At 39.7% G+C, this 21,465-nt stretch overlaps 1 protein-coding gene across 10 annotated transcripts in view; it reads right to left on the bottom strand.

Annotated features, from left to right (window-relative positions):
* Positions 1–21,465, bottom strand: part of ZMIZ1 (zinc finger MIZ-type containing 1) — a 364,045-nt gene that overhangs the window by 133,297 nt on the left and 209,283 nt on the right. For all 10 annotated transcript variants that reach the window (XR_008236824.1, XM_052798271.1, XM_052798268.1 and 7 more), the window contains 2 exons: positions 15,118–15,231; positions 1,014–1,119 (listed from right to left, as the gene is read on the bottom strand). Coding sequence is in view for 9 of the 10 variants with exons in the window: in XM_052798271.1 (XP_052654231.1) it covers positions 1,014–1,119; positions 15,118–15,231 (220 nt within the window). In the remaining variant the exon portion in view is untranslated. The remainder of the gene's footprint in view (positions 1–1,013; positions 1,120–15,117; positions 15,232–21,465) is intronic.

Consider the following 21,465-nt stretch of genomic DNA (forward strand, 5'->3'; position numbering starts at 1 on the left):
AAGCCACTTTTGCATGAGGAACTGCTTAGAGCACTTAGGACAAAAGGTAGCGCTGAGTAAAGAAGTTTGGGGCTGATAAAAACTGAAAAGGAACATGAAAAGAAATGTTAACACCCAATCAGTTGACTACAAATCACTGTTTCGGAAGAAGGTAACCTTCTCTGATGTTCTAAAATGGGGACTGCATACCAGTTTAGTACTAAGCAGAAAAGTTACCCTGTGCTCAGTCTGGAATGGAACAGTTATCTGCCTGTTTTCCAAGCCAGTGCACATTATGTTGACATTCATCAGCTAAGAAAAGGAGAACCAGAATTAAACGCTCCAGTTAAATCAAACATGTTGGAAGCAGAAAGACCCTGAAGTGCATTTTCTACATTTACTATACAGAGAAGCAATGGCAATATATCACAATCAAATATTGCTACTCAGAGTCCTATAACAGATTATTGCCGTGAAATACTGGCAAAACCGACTACTTAATACTATACCAATAGCACTGCCACCTACTCTTGGCTCAAATTTCTAAAGCTAATGACTAGATGTACAAGAAACCATGGTACTTGTTTGCACAGACGTACGCAGTCAAGGAATAAAAGTTTGGCAACAGATATATCAGGGAGCGCAGAATGAACACGAAAGATTTAGAGGTTGACACGTGACAGAAAATCAATGGTTTACCAAGATGGAGGGGCCTGAGTGTGTTCATTCCCACCATGAAATTACTGAACATCCGTGCTTCTCGAAGTAACATTTCATCTATAAGATCAAACAGGGCAGTGAACAGCACTAGTTGGGGAAATTACAAATTTCCAAAGTCATGTATCCTCAGAACAGTATGCCACTGAAATGCTAAAAGCTGCAGCGCTATTGCCACCAAATACATGTTTGGTTTTGTGTTGTTGTTTTTTGTTTTGTTTTTTTTTTTTAAAGAATGCAAGACAGTCACAGGTAGCATTTATTCAGAATATGACCATCCAAGAATTAGTAATACACCAAAACAAGTCTTTTCCTACCAGCTGATTTTGGAGTGAATTTGTCCCTGTTGGCTGCACATACTGCCAGTAGCCTGTATCCAAGATCCAAGTCAAATCCTTGCTGAGCTGCCACTCGACTAACCACCTGCAAAGGGAAAAAGAGAAAAAGCTTCGTTAGGGGTTACTTGAGCTCTTTGCAAAGTTAAGTTAACTTGCTTATCAGCACTAGTGTTAGGCAACTGAATCTGCTGTGATAGCCACAGTACAAACATGGTATGGGGCATTGCTCTCCAGTAGTTTCCAGTGCAAGCACAGCAAACTGAACATGGGAGTCTTCTGGTGATCTGGTTATTTGCCCACTTGCCAGAAGAAAGGCCTGGTAGTACCAAGAAAGTTGGAGAGACAAAGCTTTTCCAGAAGAAATAATGCAAGAGAAATGTATGCAAAGATTGTACAGAATACATTTTACTGTACTTGAGACTTCAGGATGAGAAGTTCCTAAGTCTCTGTCTCTGTGTCACATGCAGTTCCTGGCCCTGTTCCCAAGAGCAGTGCCCAGGTCCTTTAGGTTAAAATGTCCTCCTCCTCACTGATGGGCAGCATTCTCCTACGCTGTGATCAGTGTCACAGTTGCTGCATTTCAACAATACTGTATTGGGAAGCACATTTACTACAGCTTTAGAATAAATAGGACTGTGCAAGAAGTATTTGCCAAACACATTAAAGAGGGAAAGAAGATTTTTTTGCGTTTTTTTTTTTTTTTGACTGATCTAGAAGGACTAGCAAAACTAGGCAAATCAAAGACCAGGGTTAAGGATGAAAAGCAGTCAACCGTTTCTCCAGGCCTGCAACTCAGCTTTCAGCCAAGAATGTATCCTCATGAAAATCTGCATAGTATAAACACAATACTGTGGTCATTCTGGCAAACTATGCTAAAGTTATACACAGCAGAGCTTTTATATTGCCTTCTAGTGGCACAGGTTGACTTCAGACTCAGAGGCATAGATAAAACAGATTATTCTTAACCTTACTGCTTTGCATTGAAACAATGGTCAAGGAACTCCATAAGAAACAGAACAGCATTTCCTTGTGCAAAGCAAAAGAAAGCCCCTATCCTAAATAGCTTACAATACAAGAAAATATCCTTTCCCACCCCTATCTCCATCTGAAAGCTTCTTTCTAAATTAATGACACTGCAATTATCTGCATCCAGGACTGATTCCCCCCCCCAAAAGCGACAGTATAGAACAGAGTGAAGAAGCAACATGTGTGATAACCTACAAATGGTAAACACATGCACGATTCTGCCCTACCTACTCCACACTATTACATGAATCTTATTATTCTGAACTTTTTCCAATATCGACTTTTCGTAATTAACAATTAAGAACCAAATTTCTTTCTTAAGAAAGAATTAGCATGGATAAAGTTCCCAGGTAGATTTTTATTGTTTCTGTTGTTCCTATTCATTTAGAAATTACGGATTCACATGACTTTATCAGGTGGGAGTGTCCCCTCCCTAATTTTTTTTTAACCCTCCTAATCTCAAAATTGAGTAGAGAGAAATGAAATAAGAACTTGGGATAATCAGTGCAATAATACACAACCCTAGAACACACCTACTGTTTTATCTCCTGTTTCTCTTTACAGTTACAATTGTAAGTTTTAGATAGGAAAGAAATAATAATTTGTGAGAAAGAATGCAATTATTTTTGATAAATCAAAAAACATTTCCAGCTTGGTAGATCAGCCTGTAACCCTTTACACTTAAAAGTCTGATTGTTGTTAATATCCTGGCTAAGACTCTGGGTCCAAACTTGCAAAAATTAGATAAAAAAAAAACACAAGCAAAAGAACAACAGGAGAACAACAAGATATCTCATATTTCATGCAATAGGAGTGAAGACTGGTGGGCTGCTATGAAATCTGGAAGACACTTACACACTTGGAAAGCACACTGTTCCCCTTTCCTACTTCCAGTATCACCATAGTTCAGCCATTGACAGGCAGACATTAGGGAAGGGATCAGTAGGAAGTAGACAGAAAGCTCCTCTAAAAAAACCATCTTGTTAAAGGCTCCTGAGGGCCATGTCTCATTAATGTGTAAACATTATTTAAACTCCTTTAGGCATCATCTACTGTACCATCACAGAGGAACGTATTTCAGAGTGCTAATCAGGTCTGTAAAATAAAGGAGAAAGGGCCCTCCCATTTTCTGTTTTGAAAAAGCACATCATCATTGAACTATTTATTTTGAAACTGGACAGGAACAGAAGGCAGATATACCTGCTCATCAGTGAGCACATGGCAACTTAAGAAAAGCATTGTCTGCTTATATGCTTGGTTCATTTTAAAACATGAAGCTACAAATACTGAGACCCTGCTGGCCAGAGGCCAAATCACTACTTCAACTGACATCTTGCTAATTACGGAAAAAATTCTACAAGGTAACTCAGGAAATATGGAGAATTGTAAAACCCTGAGTCCATGAAAGCCAATCTATGATTGCCATGTCTTCACTGAATAGATTGCAAAGTCTGGGTCAGCCTGAGTCCTAACAACAGGCTGAGGCTTAACGTGTTACACTCTCATTTGACATCAGTTTCCTTTTCTTAATTTCCTCCGCCAGAGGAAGCACTGCTCTGTACCTCACCACGGCCAAAAGCAGAGCTTCCAGATGCCAGGGTGCGCAGCCCCAATGCTGACTGCACCCCGATGGCCATGGCATCGTCCTGCTAAAGCCTACCTTGAAGCAAGTGAAGCTATACCTTAGCAAGCACTGCAAGCAGAAGACTAAGCATGAGAAGGCAGAATCTGAACTTGCAAGTCTAGAGAAATCAGCCAGTCAAACTATTACTTATTGCTCAAGTTTTTCATGAAAAATGTGAGGGAAAACAAACTGCAAATTCATTTTAGCTTAAAAAAAAAAAAAAATCTAAATCTGAAAGAAAGTACTTCCACCGACAAACTGCACAAAACCCCCTTCTTCCTCTCAAAAGAACAACAAAGCCCTCAGCTACTTAATAGAAAACAGACATTTCTAATAAAATTTCCATTTTGCCAAGAGTCATTTTCCATCTAAATTTTTCTTCTATGTACTCTGCTAAATGCAGAAAGAGGATCTGTAAAACAAACAGGTCGAACTGTGCTCAAGAGGGATTTCTCTGGGCCCTTCTCCCCCAGCCCTTGGCTTTTGTACACCACTCCTCACCAACCCCCTTGGTCAACACAAATAGGGCAGTTCATTTTTTATTTCCAGTTTCTTCATAGGCTTATGAATTTTTGCGTTAACCGTATTTAAAGTTTAAAGTTTTTCTTTCAGCTGCAACAGCTAAAGACTTACTTTTATTTCAAAAAGAATAGATCGTATATATCCTCCAAAGACCCTGTTTCAGGTTGCCTACAACTGAGGTCAGACATTGCTCATTTGGTACTTGGAAGGCTTTCATCCAGTGAACCTGTATGCAAGGCACCTCCTGGCCTTTTAAATAAACACTGAGATTTCTCAGAAACAAGACGACAAATGCATCATAGGAATATGATCCAGAAAATGCGAAGAACTAACTACAAGACATTTGGTAAGTTTAATATATTCAAGTCAGCAGACCCTGCTGAAATTTACCTTAGAGTGCCCCAGAGGAACCAGCCCGGACAAACCTTGCAACTGCTAATGATTATCTTCAGGAATTCATTCAAGACAGACACCTTGGAGGCACATCAAATCTCTGGTTTTAAGATGGTAAAAAGGTGAATCTCAGAAGTTACGGGTACTCAAACAACAAAACAAATTACTAAATAAGTATTAGGTGAGTAATACAGAACATCATCATGAATTCATCAGCACAGTGCAGTGTTCTTTGACGAGTTAACTAGCCTTGTAAGGAAGACAGTGGATGTAACATACCTTAACTCTAATATGCCTTTTGATATTGCCCTATATGACACTGCCACAAACAGAGGAACATAGCCCAGATGACAGTAGTATAAATTTTACTCAGATTATTAATAAATAGTCCTCTGTCAAATCATAACTTGTCCTGGATACAGGTAATTTCTACGTATTCAGTCGTGACTTGGACAATGAAACAGAGTAAATTGCAAAACTTCTAGATGATAACAGGCAGAAGAGTCTGCAAACAGTGGAGAGGACAGGATAAGAGTTTAAAATAATATTTATAAATTGGAAAAATGTTAAAAAAAACAGGACAAAGACACATATGAAATACTAGAGATGGGAAAGAAAAATCAAATGCCCAAATAGAGAATTAGGAACACAGCAGAATTCGTCTGCTCAGTGTACAACTGACTATGGATAAGTACTGGGAAAATGTTCCAGGTATTAAAGATCATAAAGCACTGCAACAGGCAACCTATCAATCCCTGGAGTTTGGGGGGTAACGGAATTTATAATAGACCAGACAGTACCTATACAACATCCCAGCTTGGGGAAAAAGAGTAGACACCACACTTCCTTAGGTCCGTCTCAAGCTGAATCTTGGCAATTCCAGACACCTGCTGCTGACTGGAGCCACCCAGCTCAGACTGAACCCTGTCCCAGGAACTCTCCCAAGTTTGAAACCTCCTGTGATTTCGATCTTACTCAGATAACAGTGCTGATCAGACGGGATCGCATCAACACAGTTTCAATTATCCATTCAATGTTATGGCTAAGTGATATGATACCACTTGCAAACATACTCAGGCTTTCTCTAACTGCTAATTCAAGTTGAGCACACCAGCAAAAATTCAGACAACATGCACGCGGCACCATGTGTTCAACCATGACTTCATTCTGCAATGCTGTAAGCATGTTATCTTAGTTGACCTAAGCATACATGCCATAAAATTCCATTGAAAAGTAGTGCATTTAAAAAAAATAACGGACATAGTTACCAGTAATACCACAATCATAAATTGAGATCATCATCCTTTATCACAGTTGAGAGAGGTACTTGGCCAGCGCAAGGTTCAACACTTCAATATATTTTACAATAACAGTTGAGACAGTTAGACCTTATAAAAGCTAGCCTATTTCCTACATATGCTTGTAGGAAACCTAGCTTTTATTTTAACTTAGATATGGTGCTGACAACTATTTCAAGCTGTGTCTTTAAAGGAACACATACCTTACTTGCAAACAAACATTATTGCAACATTAACCACCAATAAGAAAATGTGATCACCCCAAACCTTTGAAATCTTTAATCTGTATAAATATTGCATTCGTAACAGAGACATTGCATCCGCTGCCTATGACACAGCTCTGTGGAGTTCCAGATGCCTGAACCCTCAGGGTCATTGACAGCGAGGGGAAAACAATGAGAGTGAGGTTTTAATAACATGAAAAGAGAAATTCAGCTACCAACTTCTTTTGTCTTTGCTGAGTTTAACTGCAATACTTCCCCCCCCCCCCCCTTTTTTTTCTCCTTTCTCCTTTTGCAAGGCTAAGGAGCTACACCATGGCAAGCTCAACTCCCTGCCCTTCTTGTCATCATACCACGAAGTACTGGGACAATGTACCTCTTAACCTAACAGGCCTGTTAATCAAGAGAGCTATATGACTGCTTATTACAAAACTCCCTTCCCATTATGTTGTACTTTCAATGAATCTCTTAACTAACAGCAGTCAAGAGCACCCCCCCCTGCTGGCATCAGAATGAATTTTACCAATTCAATTTGCTGGCTGCTCAAAACTAAAAATGCCAGCTGATTGCTAGTTCAGACAGCTCTGTGTTCAGCCACTTGTGCATACTTGAAATTATCTGAATGCAGTTTGAAGACTACAGCAGAAATTTTGTAATTAGAATTCTGCAATGTAGATGGTAATTTTTCCCCCTCGGTAACACACAAAGATCAGATAAACAGGAAGCAAATTGAGGAATTTTGCAACATGAATAGTGATCTGCCTCAAACAGAAAAAAAAAAGGGGGGGTGGGGGGTGGAAGGAAAAAGAAATCTTTGTGATCTGAAGTCCTGGTCTGATGAGACTCTTACATTCCAGTTGCAGAACAGCTGCCTCAACAATACAATCAAAGCAGGTGAGTAAAGTTATTATCATTAACTAGTTTCTTGCCTTTGATGCTTGAAAACAGACATTAAGTAGGTTCTGCAAATGCAAGAGAGTCTACAGAGCCCTTGCATTCAAACTAGAGTTTTCTTAAAATATATTTCCCACCCCATTAGGTGGATAAGGACCATATTTTCAAAATAAAATAAACGAGTGTCCCTGCCAGCCACTCCTTTTCTTGACACTGCCTGCAACAGTGAAGTAAACCATGCAGAATAAGGATATCTCCTCCTTTACATCCTCTTCCACTCCTCTGCATTTCTCTAACAACCATAAACATAGAAGAGAAGGTCACTATACTCAACCCTCTCCACCTGAAATTTTCTCCCAGAGGGAAAGATGCAGGGATTTTGCTCTAATTAAGCCAGCTGATCACTGGGTCACTGCAATACTGTTGCCACCTGAGTCCTGGCAGACTTTGAACAATGATATGGATGAAACATACAGCCATCATATGAAGAAAGTGATAAAGAAATTCCAAAAGCATTTTAATTTGGACAGCAACACATCTCAAACAAATATTTTAAAGCTGTAAAATAACCCATGTCTTGACTAATGAAATTCAGTTTAAAACAGGGCTTTAAGACACCATGAGGTCATATGACAGCCAGTAATCCTGAGTTATTTGGTAGCACTATGAGCTGCTCTGAAGCAGAGTGTTCTGTGCCTGCTGGCTGTACTCTGATGGTACAGCATGTACACAGCCCTGGAGTGATGTGATGCACTGCAAACACATAAAACTGTGTGCTTAACAAATGCATGGAGAGGATGATGGAAGCAGAATTTCTTCCATGTGAACTTTTTGCTCTGGAAGTCTTGTATACAAAGACAAAATGCAACATTTCTAGGGGTTTAATGGGCAGCTGCATCTGGCCATTTTCTGGGTATAGATATGCTTAACCAACTCTTCCATCCATAATTACTCACATTCAGATCCTAACCTGACTTGAAATTTGATTTTTTGCATGTCACATTGTATTGGTTTTGTGCAGCAAGGTTTTGGTAGCGGGGGGGGTTACAGGGGTGGCTTCTGTAAGAAGCTGCTGGAAGCTTCCCCTGTGTTCGAGAGAGCCCATACCAGCTGGCTCTAAGACGGACCCGCCGCCAGCCAAGGCCAAGCCAATCAGTGATAGTGGTAACGCCTCTGTGATAACATTTTTAAGAAGGAAAAAAAAGTTGGGATGGTGGTATTCGGCAGCCGGAGAGAGAAGTGAGAACATGTAAGAGAAACAACCCTGCGGACACCAAGGTCAGTGAAGAAGGAGGGGGAGGAGGTGCTCCAGGCGCCGGAGCAGAGATTCCCCTGCAGCCCGTGGTGAAGACCATGGTGAGGCAGGCTGTCCCCCTGTAGCCCAGGGAGGTCCACGGTGGAGCAGATATCCACCTGCAGCCCGTGGAGGACCCCACGCCGGAGCAGGTGGGTTCCCGAAGGAGGCTGTGACCCCGTGGGAACCCCGCGCTGGAGCAGGCTCCTGGCAGGACCTGCGGATCTGTGGAAAGAGGAGCCCACGGAGCAGGTTTTCTGGCAGGACTTGTGACCCCGTGGGGGGCCCACGCTGGAGCAGTCTGTGCCTGAAGGACTGCACACCGTGGAAAGGACCCATGCTGGAGCAGTTTGTGAAGAACTGCAGCCCGTGGGAAGGACCCACGTTGGAGAAGTTTGTGGAGGACTGTCTCCTGTGGGTGGGACCCCACACTGGAGCAGGGGAAGAGTGTGATGAGTCCTCCCGCTGAGGAGGATGAAGCGGCAGAAAATAACGTGTGATGAACTGACCGTAAACCCCATCCCCGTCCCCCTGTGCTGCTGGGGGGTTGGTAGAGAATCCGGGAGTGAAGTTGTGCCCGGGAAGAAGGGAGGGGTGGAGGGAAGGTGTTCTGAGATTTGGTTTTATTTCTCATTACCCTACTCTGGTTGATTTGTAATAAATCGAGTTAATTTTCCCCAAACTGAGTCTGTTTTGCCCGTGACGGTAATTGGTGAGTGATCTCTCCTATCCTTATCTCGACCCACAAGCTCTTTGTTATATTTTCTCTCCCCTGTCCAGCTGAGAAGGAGGGGGAGTGATAGAACGGCTTTGGTGGGCACCTGACGTTCAGCCAGGGTTAACCCATCACACACATGTTGATTTTTGATTACATAGTTTTCTGCATTAAATAGAATGAACCCAGCCAGGCGTGAAGGCAATGTAGCAGCAGATACCTTGTGAACACATTAGCATTAGCTCCCCTGTTGTTTTTGCTGTCTGAGGCATCCTGTTGTGGAAACTTGATATTATTCAAAGATTCTGTTCTTGTCTTTTTTTTTTATATATATATTTTTTAATTGATTATATTTTTCATTACATATTGGATGAGCTAAAATAGATTTCTGTATCATGAAACTGAGAGCAGCTTTTTTTTTCTTAAATGACCTAAAAAATCTCAACAGTCTCAATTCCAAGATTTTCCAAGGAGAAATGCAATTCAAAGGATTATTGTACCATGTATCACTAAAACATGAACCTAAAGCAGATAATTCCATCAGTTTAACACAGATGCTTGTTATTTCAGCAGTACACAGATCTAGTAAGAGCTACAAGCAGCACAAAAGATTTAAATGAAATCCATAATCTTCCGATAGAGTATGACTAGGACTACAGCTTTGTGTGTTGTTATTCTTTTAAAGAGAAGCATTTCTTAAACGTGTGTGAGTTTCCCACATCTGATGACTGAGGTAGACCCAACATTTGGAGAGGAAATCTAGAACACTGCAGGGGGGTGGGGGGAGTGCATTTTTAATGACTATTTCAGCATAGCTTTTTGTGGACAAACTGGGGTAGGAGGTTTCCATGCCATCTTTTGCATGGAAAGAGGGACCCAGATCCTAACCACAGTGGTGAAAGACCTCAGTTTTCACTAGAGAAGCTCTGTTACATTCAATGCTTTGGCCAAGAGTCCGTTCAGGTAAGCACACCCTGCTTACCTAAATTCATCCTACTGTCCAAAACCATTGTGGTGGTGGATTTTAATTTCTTAGACTAAGCCTCTAGGTACAGTTACAGAGTAACTGTACACAGCTGTGCTTCTCTCACCCCTTGTTTCTCTTTTGGACACACTGAAGAGCCCTGAAGAAGATGAACTTGGCACCTTGTAATGCTGAAGCACAGTAAGAGAACAAAGCAGTGCCTTTACCATCCTTCGCTGAAGACAAGTCTGTAAATTTGTCCATTTTGCTCTCAGCTGTCCCCTCGTTTCCATTTTTGCTGCAGCGCCAACACAAAAGATAGCCAGTGCCTCTGTAAGATCATTTACATGTTAAACTGCTTGGCAAGAACAGACCTATGGGATGAGACTAAAGTGGACCTGAGAAAAGGCAGAAAAGAGTGAGACAACATTGTCCAGCCAAACTAGTTTTTTTTTAACTGCTGTGTAGTAACCGAAGCTGTTTCTTTTAGAAGATGGTAAGGTAATGCTATATACAGTACAATTTTAGAGAATGATGTTCTTAAACTTATCAAGACTATTAGCCTTACCATAACATAATCTTATCCCAAAGTGCTTTATAAACTATGAATGCTAGAATCAGAAATTGTTTCAATCATAATGAAAACATAGCTACATCTGGTTTGTGGAAAGTGGAAGTTATTTTAACCAGCTCCCCATAACACTATGCAAGAAGTAATGTTACATACCAAAGAACATCATATCCATTGCAATTTCAATAATTTATAGAATCAATGATTTCAATTATAATTCAGTTTCTGGCCTACAGATAGTTCTATTTGATTTGAAAATAACTACTGTTGAAAAATAACACCTAACTTTCCTTGGCAAGTTAGAAGAGAGTTTAGTGTCTCTGAGAAAGATGATAATTTGTTTGCGTGACTTCCATCAAAGCTGTTTAAGGGAACCTTTCTGTAGCCTGTAGCTTGCAAGGAAGAAAACAGATTAAAAGTTTACCCCTCCCTCCTTGACTTTTTATTTCTCTGTTGAAATGCATTTTCTTTATAAACTTGTATGACCCACTCACTTTGGTGATTTTCTGTAATGGGTGACACAAAAAGGTGAGCTCTAGAACAAGTGTCTGCCAGAACTGTTTGAACATACCATGTAGTCACACAAATTTTTGCCAGAAAGGGCACAGCTTTTGGGGCCTAGTTCATGAAAATATATTTTCTTTTTATAGCACAAGCCATAGGTTTACCCATGTACCCTAAGCTTTTTCTCTTCAACTGTTTGCACTGCACAGAAACATTCCAGTTTTATTCATAGTCCTTGACAGCATTAGCCTAAGTTCTTTATCATAAACAGAAGTTATTTCACCTCTAAAAGAGCAATAATTTAAAGGATCCTATATAACAAACACAAAGTATTCAACTAGCTAAACAAAGCCTGTTTACATGCCTTATTAGACACCCCTCTGGTAAAATTTCAGCTGTTGTACCAAATCCTGACTTTGTTCTTGAGATAAGAAAACCATTCCTATTTTCCTGCATACAATGTCACCACAGCCCACAGTAGCAAATGTAACTCCAGTAATATCAAGTTATACTTGATGTCAACAATATCAACAAGTACTTACTGATACGTAAAATTATTAACTACTGCTAATAGCCAGTGTGTATACTGTACACATTTCTAAAAGAGAAAAAATCACCGAGGAAAAATGAACACTAGAAACATGTTGATGTTCAACACCTGCTGTCTACCTAACTTATGAAATTTTCAAGTCATTAAGATTTTCATAAGTGCTGGCATTACAATTTAAGCACAGAAAACCTTCTGTAACAGCCTATTCTATATATTATTATCAAAACCAGTGATTCCATAAGTGAAGCTGGAAACTTTTCTGCTGATGCCCAAGCAGAATATTTCTAAGATCATTCTTCTGCATCCATTCAGGGTCTGTTAGACCGGCAATAGGAATAAAAATACACTGGTGTTATAAAGTGAACCAGATATTACTGACAGTGCCGACATGAAGATGGTGTGTAGGATAAACAGAACTACTTTCTAAGAACCACTTCTTAATATTAAAGCAAAATTTCAAGATTTTGAACTTTTTTTTTTCTTTTTGTTAACAGGACTATATCTAATTGGTTAATTTTTTGCAAAAATATTATAGATAAGACTTAAATGATGCGAAGAATCCGTTATACCACAGGTACCATTAAACTGGCTATTCATAATACAAGAGATCTTTTTTGATGCTCTATCATTACATCTGATGCATTTAAACTTTGCAGTGTACAAATGGATGGTTTGCCCATTCCGGAGAGCTTGCCCTTCTGCAGTGATGACATATTAATATGTTTCCATTTGGATTAGTATATACCATATTATCCACTAGTAGGATATGATGGTTTCCTATGCCTTGATGGTTCTCCAGAACAGTTTAGTATACCACTTTTTCCCTAGTCAGAGAGTTAACAGAACAGAATGTCATAAAAGAAGAAATCTTCCGTACACTACAGAGGAGAACCCTTATAAGCAAGCAAGCATTTTTAGTATTTGTAGAATTTCTGGATTAAATGCACTTGCCTTTAGGAATCGACACAGCTCAAATGTAATGATGGTAGAGACTACTTGCTTTAAAAAGCGTATCAAAAAATATGGAAATTTTAGGGGAATTTGTTTTTGAGGGTCATTTTAAAGACTGGCAAAATAAAACAATAATCCTATTTTAGTGGTTGAACAGACTTTCATACTGATTTTTCATCTTCCTTTTAGCATAATTGTCACAAAGAAGAACATGGATAAACTTTGTCAGCATTAAGAAAAATTGGGTCCTGATAGTACACAGAACATGCAGCTAAGCTAGCTAATGTTAAATTTACTCATGATATTCCAGTGTTTCAGCTGCCTTTCACTTATTTGCAACTTTCTGAATAATTCCCTTGGAAACAGACTGAAGATCTACCACATTTGTTCAATAAAGGTAGATAATCACATTTTCCTGTAAGAGGACAACAAGCCTCAACATCCACCTTTGCTAAATTTTGAAGAAAATATTATTTAGAAAGAAGTTATATACAAGCAAGCTCAGATGGGAAGAATTTATATAAGGGGGGGGAGGGGCAGACCTTGCGCACTGTACTGCTACGTATTAGGAAGATACAGAAGTATCAACCTCTTGGGTTATAGCCATGTAGTTAAGCCTGTTTAATGGAAAGCAGGAAGAGGGATGTACATAGTGAGAAGTTAAAGAATACCTTCCTTAGAGAGATTTTAAAATTAGGAACAAGAAACACATTCATTGCAGTTTATATGCCTTCTGCAAATCCTGTGTATTTATCTAACACAAAACAAGCCAACTGGTTAAGTTCCTGTGTTTTTTACTTGTTAGGAATATAATGAGATTACAACATGTGATAAAGATGCTGCTGCCAGTCAGTCCTGCACTGCAGATAGTGCTCTCCCCTAACAAGCTTGGGAAAGGGGGATTTCATGCCACCCTGTTCCAGTTCCAGGGAGGAGTATGAAGCAAAGCAACACAGGCTGTTCAAATCCTAACAGTACTTAGATAATAAGGATTTTTTTCTTTCTTTCGTGTCAGAAGATAGTATTTTCATTCCAAGAAACTCTGATAACCAGGTGTTGTGTGTTTTACCTCACTATTTTTCATTGAGCATTTCCTTCTTGCTTTCCCTACGTTCTGTGAAGACAGTGAATCACTAGCCATCAGACCTTATTTTGACGCTGCACTTGGGCAGGGCTGCAGATATGCTTCCATAGAAAGAAAAAATTTAAACAGCAAGGAAGTCGCAGGGCAGATTTACAATGTTCTAGCAGAGGTCTGCAGAGAAATACTATGCACAGGCTACTGAGGTATACTTGAGCTGAATGTCTCCTTTCCCAAACGCTAACCTGAAAACGCTAGCAAAGTTTTAAAAAACTATAAATAAAATATATTTATGGTCACATCAGATCCTATGTACATTTTCCCCACGATTAAGCTTATATATAACTTTTACTTCAAACAGAATTGTTAAATATCTTATCTTTGGACTCTACTAACATTTCTAACTTTAATTTTTTTTTTGATTGGAAGAATGATATGCACCTCCTTGTAACATTGGATTTATTCTAACTTTTTGACACAGAAATCTGAGGGATGCTATACACTTGAGCACATTAAGATGGAGCCATTCCTTAACATTTGGATTTCTGGCAACTAAACCTCAGTCTTAGTCTCTGTTTTATATAGATCAGCTATATAGTGCATGAAAATAACCCATGCATTTCTGCCCCCCAACAAATACAATGATGCTCTCTTCAGTAGTAATTTTAAAATTTCTATCTCCTTTGTGACTATTTATATCAACTTGTTCTGCAAATTGCAGTGAAGCTTTTGAGCACTCGTACTCCAGTGAGAATTTAATTCTTCTAGAGTCTAGACTCCACGTAACAATTTTGGACTGGATCCTGCTACTGGGTGCATTGGAAATAAAACTTTCAAAACAAAAAATGCTGTTGTGTACACACTAAAATATATTTTCAATGCATTATAATGAAGTTGCTTTAGGAACTGCAGTGGTCTTAATACAGAGTGAACGGAAAGAAAAGCACTGAAGTCAATAAAACTGTTGGAATTAGCATGTCAGGATTAGACCTGCAGTGAATATATGTAACAAAGTAAGCCTAATAGGTAGGTCAGAAACACTGTTTAGCTGAAATACAGCATACTTAGTATAGAAGACAAGTAGTCCTCCAGTCCCACCAAAAATGAGCAAAGGAAAACAAATGGCTGAAAAGTCCATTAATTCTGTAAGAACACAGCTCGCTTAGCAATTTCAAACCATGAAAATAAATATTGTATGTGCATATCAAGTAACATAGCCTGTGCATTTGTAAGTAATCTAACTATAAATGTTTTTCCCTTTTATGATTTAACTTCTTGTCACTGCATCTTGCTTCCTGTTAAGTAATGGAGTCACATAAACAGTTGTCAGGATCTGGCTTCACCTGTTTAAGATAAAATGGAAAAAAACCCACCACAAAATGCAGATTCTGAAAATCAAGTTCCCTTGGCCACGACAAACTGCATACAGTAAAAACAGAGCATAGGAACCACCACCATAGAGGGAGCGGACATACCGTCAAACAACCCATCAGGCTCTGCTCAAATGGTCTCTGGAAGGCTCTGGGGTCTCCGCACCAGTCCAGGAGCTCTGTTGCTGCATTATGGAAGTTTGCAGGGTTCTGTAAGTGCTGGAGAGGGAAGACAAAGCAAAATGGTAAATAACATACACAAGGGCTGACATAGTCTTTTCTACATCACATTAATGAAAAGTTTGGAAACTAGGAACAGCATATAATTTGGAATAAGACCTTAAATTGTACAGTGAACACAGAAAATCCTACTTCATTCTTATTAATACTTATGCAGATTTTCTAATTTCCTAATACGAACTCATTAGTTAGAGGTGCGCTGTAGCTGCAATACTAAGAGCTCCCCTGAATTCCTTCCTCCATAACATCACCTCTCCCACCTGCAAACTATAATGGATTCTACTTGGCAATCAAAACTGTTTGAGCCCAAATTGAGGGAAATTTCAGTCTTATGTTCAAAGTCTTTGCCTTGGGCTTATGCCCCATTGTCGGGACATGCCAGCACAGCCATGCCTTCCAACAATCAAGATTTTAATCTTTGCCTGCCAGCCAGGAGGCAAACAGGACAGTCTCAGAAAATACCAGTGACAGAGCAAAGCACACTCGCTATACTGATCCTTTCTAGAAGTTTTGGTTTCTGTTCATTATGATGTATCATCATGAGCAATTTTGGTGATCAACTTTGGGATGATGAAAAATGGAGGATTATTTCTTGACTGAAGTGTGGTGGGATACTGCCATGACCAAAAACGTTTTCACATGCACAGAAAGCACGCAGAAATTGCAGAGTGGAATCCTACCTCTCCTGAAGAGGCTCGCACAATTTTGAGAAAAAAATCTGGTTTTGTTTTGAAATTTGCATGGGCAATGCAATTTTTTAACTGTTACATTCATCTCTGCCTTTGTACTGAACAACCTGTAGTCCTGGTTTTAGAGGCATTTAGTAAACTTACCTGATACTATTATTCACACTGTCATCCCTTACTGTGCTACATTGCCAAAGTATTCCAACATTTTAGCAGGAGCAGAGGGAGGGCACAGGAAAGAAGGAATTCAATTTACATGAATAATATTGCTACTAAATGCTCCGGTTCTGGTGATGCTAGATGTTTCAATGAAAACTCCAGAAACAAGAAGAAAAGAATCTATTTAGGAATTGCTGGTATCTTTTTAAATAGTAGTTTTGTAATTCTTGGGATTGCTGAGAAAAACATGAAAACAAGATGAGCATTTTATCTGGAAGGCACAAAACCCAAAGGCATAATTTTAAAAATACATCATTATTTTCGAATCAGTTAGATATTTTGGGAAAACATGACTGCTCATTTCTAAGCATCTGGATTAACAATAATGTTCACAACCTATTTTTTTTCCCTCATCCCCTCATGCCCAAGAAGCCCCATATACTAACTTTACGACAAGCGAAGGAAAAAAAAAAATACCTCCCACGCCAGGTTTTGAGGAGTTCCCAGTCTGTGAGCTTTTGGATGATGTTACTGTAATTCTTATGCAATAAAGGCTCTTGGTCAGAGACCTTGTTTTAACAAGAGATGACTGACATGTGGGGCATGGATTTTTAGAACAATAGCAGAATTTGAAAAAGCAGACATTGTGCAATGCAGTTTTCTTCCTCTGCTCTACACAGACTATAGCTCACGCTACCATCCAGTTTGATAGCTTTACCTAGGCTGCATTTCAGAACAACATTTTTTTGCCAGCTCATCATTTAATTGTTGGAGGAGTCAAACTATTGCATATACAAATTAGAGAGAAGAATCCAAGTAAATAAACGTAAGAAGCCGTATTTTAAGGCTTCTTGTAAAAAAAAGTCCCATGAACAAAGCCAGCAGTTTGGATTATGAATCTTGTAAGTAAAAGGGAAAAGGATGCCTTTTTGAAGGCTTCATTTAATCCTCCAGAGAAGTGATTGCCTGACACCAAATCTCTCAGTGTATATTGCTCCTTCTTCATGCCACTTTCATCTGCAGGGGAAACAGAAGTTGGTTCAAGCTCCTCTACAATAGCACATGTAAGCTCTGCTACTATCAAATATACAATTTCCAGAAGGCAAGAAAGGCACGTAAGCTGGTGAACAAATTGCACCATACTGAACACATACTGCACACGTAGGACACAGGTCACGGATCTCTCAGTAGGGAAAAAAACCCACAACCCAAAACCCTTTCCACACAGAAACAACATAAGGAAAAATTCACTGAAGACTACTCAATATCTGAAATAGTCTTTAATAATCCTTCCCTTCTTGTGAAATGAATTGAGACCTGCTGATGAAAAGCCCTAAATAAGAGCTAGATACTATTTATTTTCACCAATGTTGCCACTTGCCAGCTACACACATGACATCTTCCACTAACACTTACAATGGGATTTCCCCATTGAGAAACAGACATTATACTTGAATCAGAACAATTTTTATAGGTTTAGGCTAACAAATAAAAACCACAGCAGGACCTTAGCCATATGCTTAATTTTCAGTTTAGCACCCCATAATGCCAATTTCTACTTACCATGACACCACTGAAAAGCAGTACCCCTTTCCTAGAGTAAAGGTCCAACACGTATTAAATTTGCACTTCCCTGTGGAAGAAAAGGCTCCTTCTACTTGCCTGTGTCAAAGCAGGGGCAACATCAATGACTTAATTGTTTGTTCTGTAACTTTCCATCAAGTTATTTCACTGCATCGAGCCTGAGCACTGAGGCACACTATCATAACCCACTTCTAAAATACAGAGGAGATGCTGAAATCCTGACTTTTTAAATGCAACTACGCAACTGAAACTAGTTTAGAAACTCATTGGGCAAGATAAGCAATTCTATTAGTTCCATTATAGGCTAAAAAGCCCCAAATAAACCATAAGAAGAAGTCAGAATACCAGTGGTTTCCATCTTTGTGGAGTGGATTTGAGTAGTTTGAGACAAGATAAAAGCTAGTCCTCCGGGGACACTTCTTGCAACGTCACACGCAGTTCTGTCTGAGACATATGTCTCACAGCTTTCTGACCTTGTTAGTAGTTTTAAATTAAGGTTCTCCTCTGATTTTTCCTTTTTCAGATTACAGCAGGCAAGGTTACTTTTGTGGAAAACAAAGAGAAGATCCAGCATGAACCAAACCATGAAGGCAGGTGCAATTCCTTCCCTCAGTTATGCAAGAAGACATTCCAAATGCCTACTGTGATTTTTTATTTATTAACAGCTTAAACACTGCACCCAGGGCAAAAAGCCCCAAGGTCATTCACATCCTCACAACAAAAAGCCTGCTTGAGAAGAATGTTACATCTACAATATTAATTGAAAAAGAAATTAAAGATATTTTCTTAGCTCTCGATCCAAGAACATAAGTACAAAACAAAGCTTATGCCAGATCCATCCATCAGCTTTGTTGTGAAGCATTTCCCATTCATGGCTCTTCAACTGAAATTATTGGCAGCATTTTGACAAAAGCAAGGCGTGTGTCTGAAGAGTCTAGTCTGAAACTGTGCTTCATGTAAACAAGGAAAAAAAAAAAATCACCTCAGTAGTAGATGGTTTAGAAAAAAGTGACAATGAAACAGATCTGGCTATGACACACCTTAGTGTATCTTCAAAGCTACTAGCGAAGGGTCACCTAACACCACCATGCTTGCAAGCAATGGTGTTTTCAACAAGTGGAGAGGATTTGTGTTAATAAAATCTGAAGCAGAGATGAACAAAGCCAATGAACTGAACAAATTGGTTATTTACCAGATTGCTTTCAGTATCATCTGCTTTTTAGAAGGCTATTTGTGAAACATGACAACTTCTGTTATTTCAAAACCTAAGAAAATTTTCAGTATAATCATTTATAACTCCAAAAACCTAGTATTTCCTTAGCCTGAATGGAACAGAAACCACAGAAATACTTGATGCATGTGAGTGTATCATTATTGCAGGGATCACCAGGTGGTGCTTTGAAGAGACAGTCTCTCGGAGTGATTTATTCTTGGTCTTGGAAGGAATCTTGTGTTCTTTGTAGCACTTCAATTAACAGTCTGATGTGGGGGGATGGAGAAAACACTAAAGGACTTTGGCTCTCCACTTTACTATGTCCAAAAAGAGTGAATTGTACCAGCAAAGCCCTTCCTGAGGACTGGGCTGACATTTGGGCTGGATTCCAGGGAAGACAGGAATGAACATCTACGTGCTGCTCATGACCACCTCCAGCTTAAACATTTTATTTACCTAAAGAACACACCGTCTTTGTAAATTAGAGTGGACATATGGGCAGAGGATGCAGGTACACTAGGACCCGAGTTCATTAGCTTTCACAGCAACTGTCTCTGTGCCTGTTCCATGGTTTGCTGCTGCGTAGTTGCCTGGTGGGGGGGAACAGCATTCACATAGGGAGTTACACACAACAGCTGATATGTGGCAATTTTTGGTGCAAACATTTCAAAATACAGCCACTTCTTGAAATTGTTACTCCCTTCCAATTAGACAGTGATCAAGAAGTCTTGATATGCAATAAAACTCTGCAATGGGCCCCAAAGTAGAAGCTTCATCCCACATATGAATTCAGGCCCTTATGAGTGAAATAGGCATATGTAGTAAAGATCTTACTTTTTTAAAGATACTAAAGTGCAATTGAGTACTTTCAGCCTACACACCCACACCAAAGTGGGTGCAAACCACTTCCTGCAACCAAAGACTCAATATGATTTTAAAGACAGAAATCAATTATCCACATTGAAATATGGCAAGGACAACAGCCTTATCTCCTCTAAATATAAAAGACTGCAACCCAGATGTACACTCGTGTATCTTAGAATAGTCTAGTAATGGAAGAATAACAGTCAAAATTAAGAGCAATTACAGAAGGTTAACGCTATCTCACACACACATCAAGAAATGCTAACATGACAGCAGTAGTATGGAAAGTGATTCATTTAAACATGGAATCCATATGTTCCAGTTTGTTGCTACAGAAAACAAATGTAGAATTTCAATTCACAAATGACACATCTCTGGTGGAGGATTTGTTTCTCTCTTTTCTGCAGAATACATCAGACTGAAGGCACAGGCCTAATTTGCCACAACTTAACCTATTCAAAATGAGATGTCATGCAAATAAGTTTTTGAGCAGCAAACTGCTTAACTATGCTAAACAAGTTATTGCATTTATTTACGTGATGTCGCACCAAATTATGAAGGCTGACTCAAGTTGTCTGTTTATTTTGCCGAGTTATGTCTGCTCTGTGTCTCACTCCTCGATTTAATTGAGCTGCTGAAGATAATATAACTTATCACACAGACACTATGCCATGTTGCTAGATTCTAGGTTAATTAACAGTAGCCTACAGTCACTGAATTTCTCACACGGTTAGCCACTTGGACCCTGTCTACTGTCTAGCTTCACTAATCAACGAGTCTGGGAATTTTACATTAGCAACAGAATACACTAGCAACACAGGGAGCTTTTGACTGTACAGAAAAAACACAGCTAGATGGTAGGTAGCCTTTTCTTCACTCTGAAATTAACCTGTTCCTGCACACCATGTGGCAAGGCTGCATGCTTGGCAAAACTTCTGGTACACCAATTGAAGAAATTAAATCCAGGAGGCAGCTGCTCTCCTGCAGGACAGAAAGCTATGGCTGCTGTTCCACAAGCACTGCCAGCTCATGCAAGCACCAGTGGCTGCCAGCCCTCAAAGGTTCCTGTCTCCCATGGCTCTGCCTTCTCCTGCCTGCTCTCTTGCACACGCACAAGAGAACACATGGCTGCATGGTGAACTAGCCTCATCCTATACTACCAATTTCAGCTGCCTCGGCTCTCCAAAGTGGCATGCAGTGCAGCTCCTTGAACCTTAGCACTAGCAGGGGAGATAGCAGCAGTGTGTGCCACCCCAGCAACAGGCCACTCAGGAGCTCATGGGAATGGCCACAGGTTACAGCATGTCATCTTTTCATGCCAATACTAGACTGAAGTTGACCTAAAACTAAGGATACATTTTCTTGATATGCTTAGGCTATCATGGCAGGCTGCCCCTGGGAGCTTCTTCCCCAAACCACATACTTCCACCACTTTCAGTGCATCAGACCACGCTTGCTGTTCTGACAGTGAACTAACCTCCCAAATACTGATTTTCAGTCATCAGTTACAGGGAGATTCGCCATGTAACCACACAATCATTAGACCTGACTCAAAGAAAGCGGCAGCAAACAAAAGGTAGGGCTGGGAAGGTACCAGGACTCTGCTCTTAGCAGCCCACACTTTGGATTAAACGCATCACGAAACTTCTCCCGAAGGTGGAGCTATACCATCAACATAAGAGGAAGACAAAGTTAAGTTCACAGTAT

The sequence above is a fragment of the Harpia harpyja genome, chromosome 10 (genome assembly GCF_026419915.1).
Source record: "Harpia harpyja isolate bHarHar1 chromosome 10, bHarHar1 primary haplotype, whole genome shotgun sequence".
In the NCBI taxonomy this organism is placed as follows: Eukaryota; Metazoa; Chordata; class Aves; order Accipitriformes; family Accipitridae; genus Harpia; species Harpia harpyja.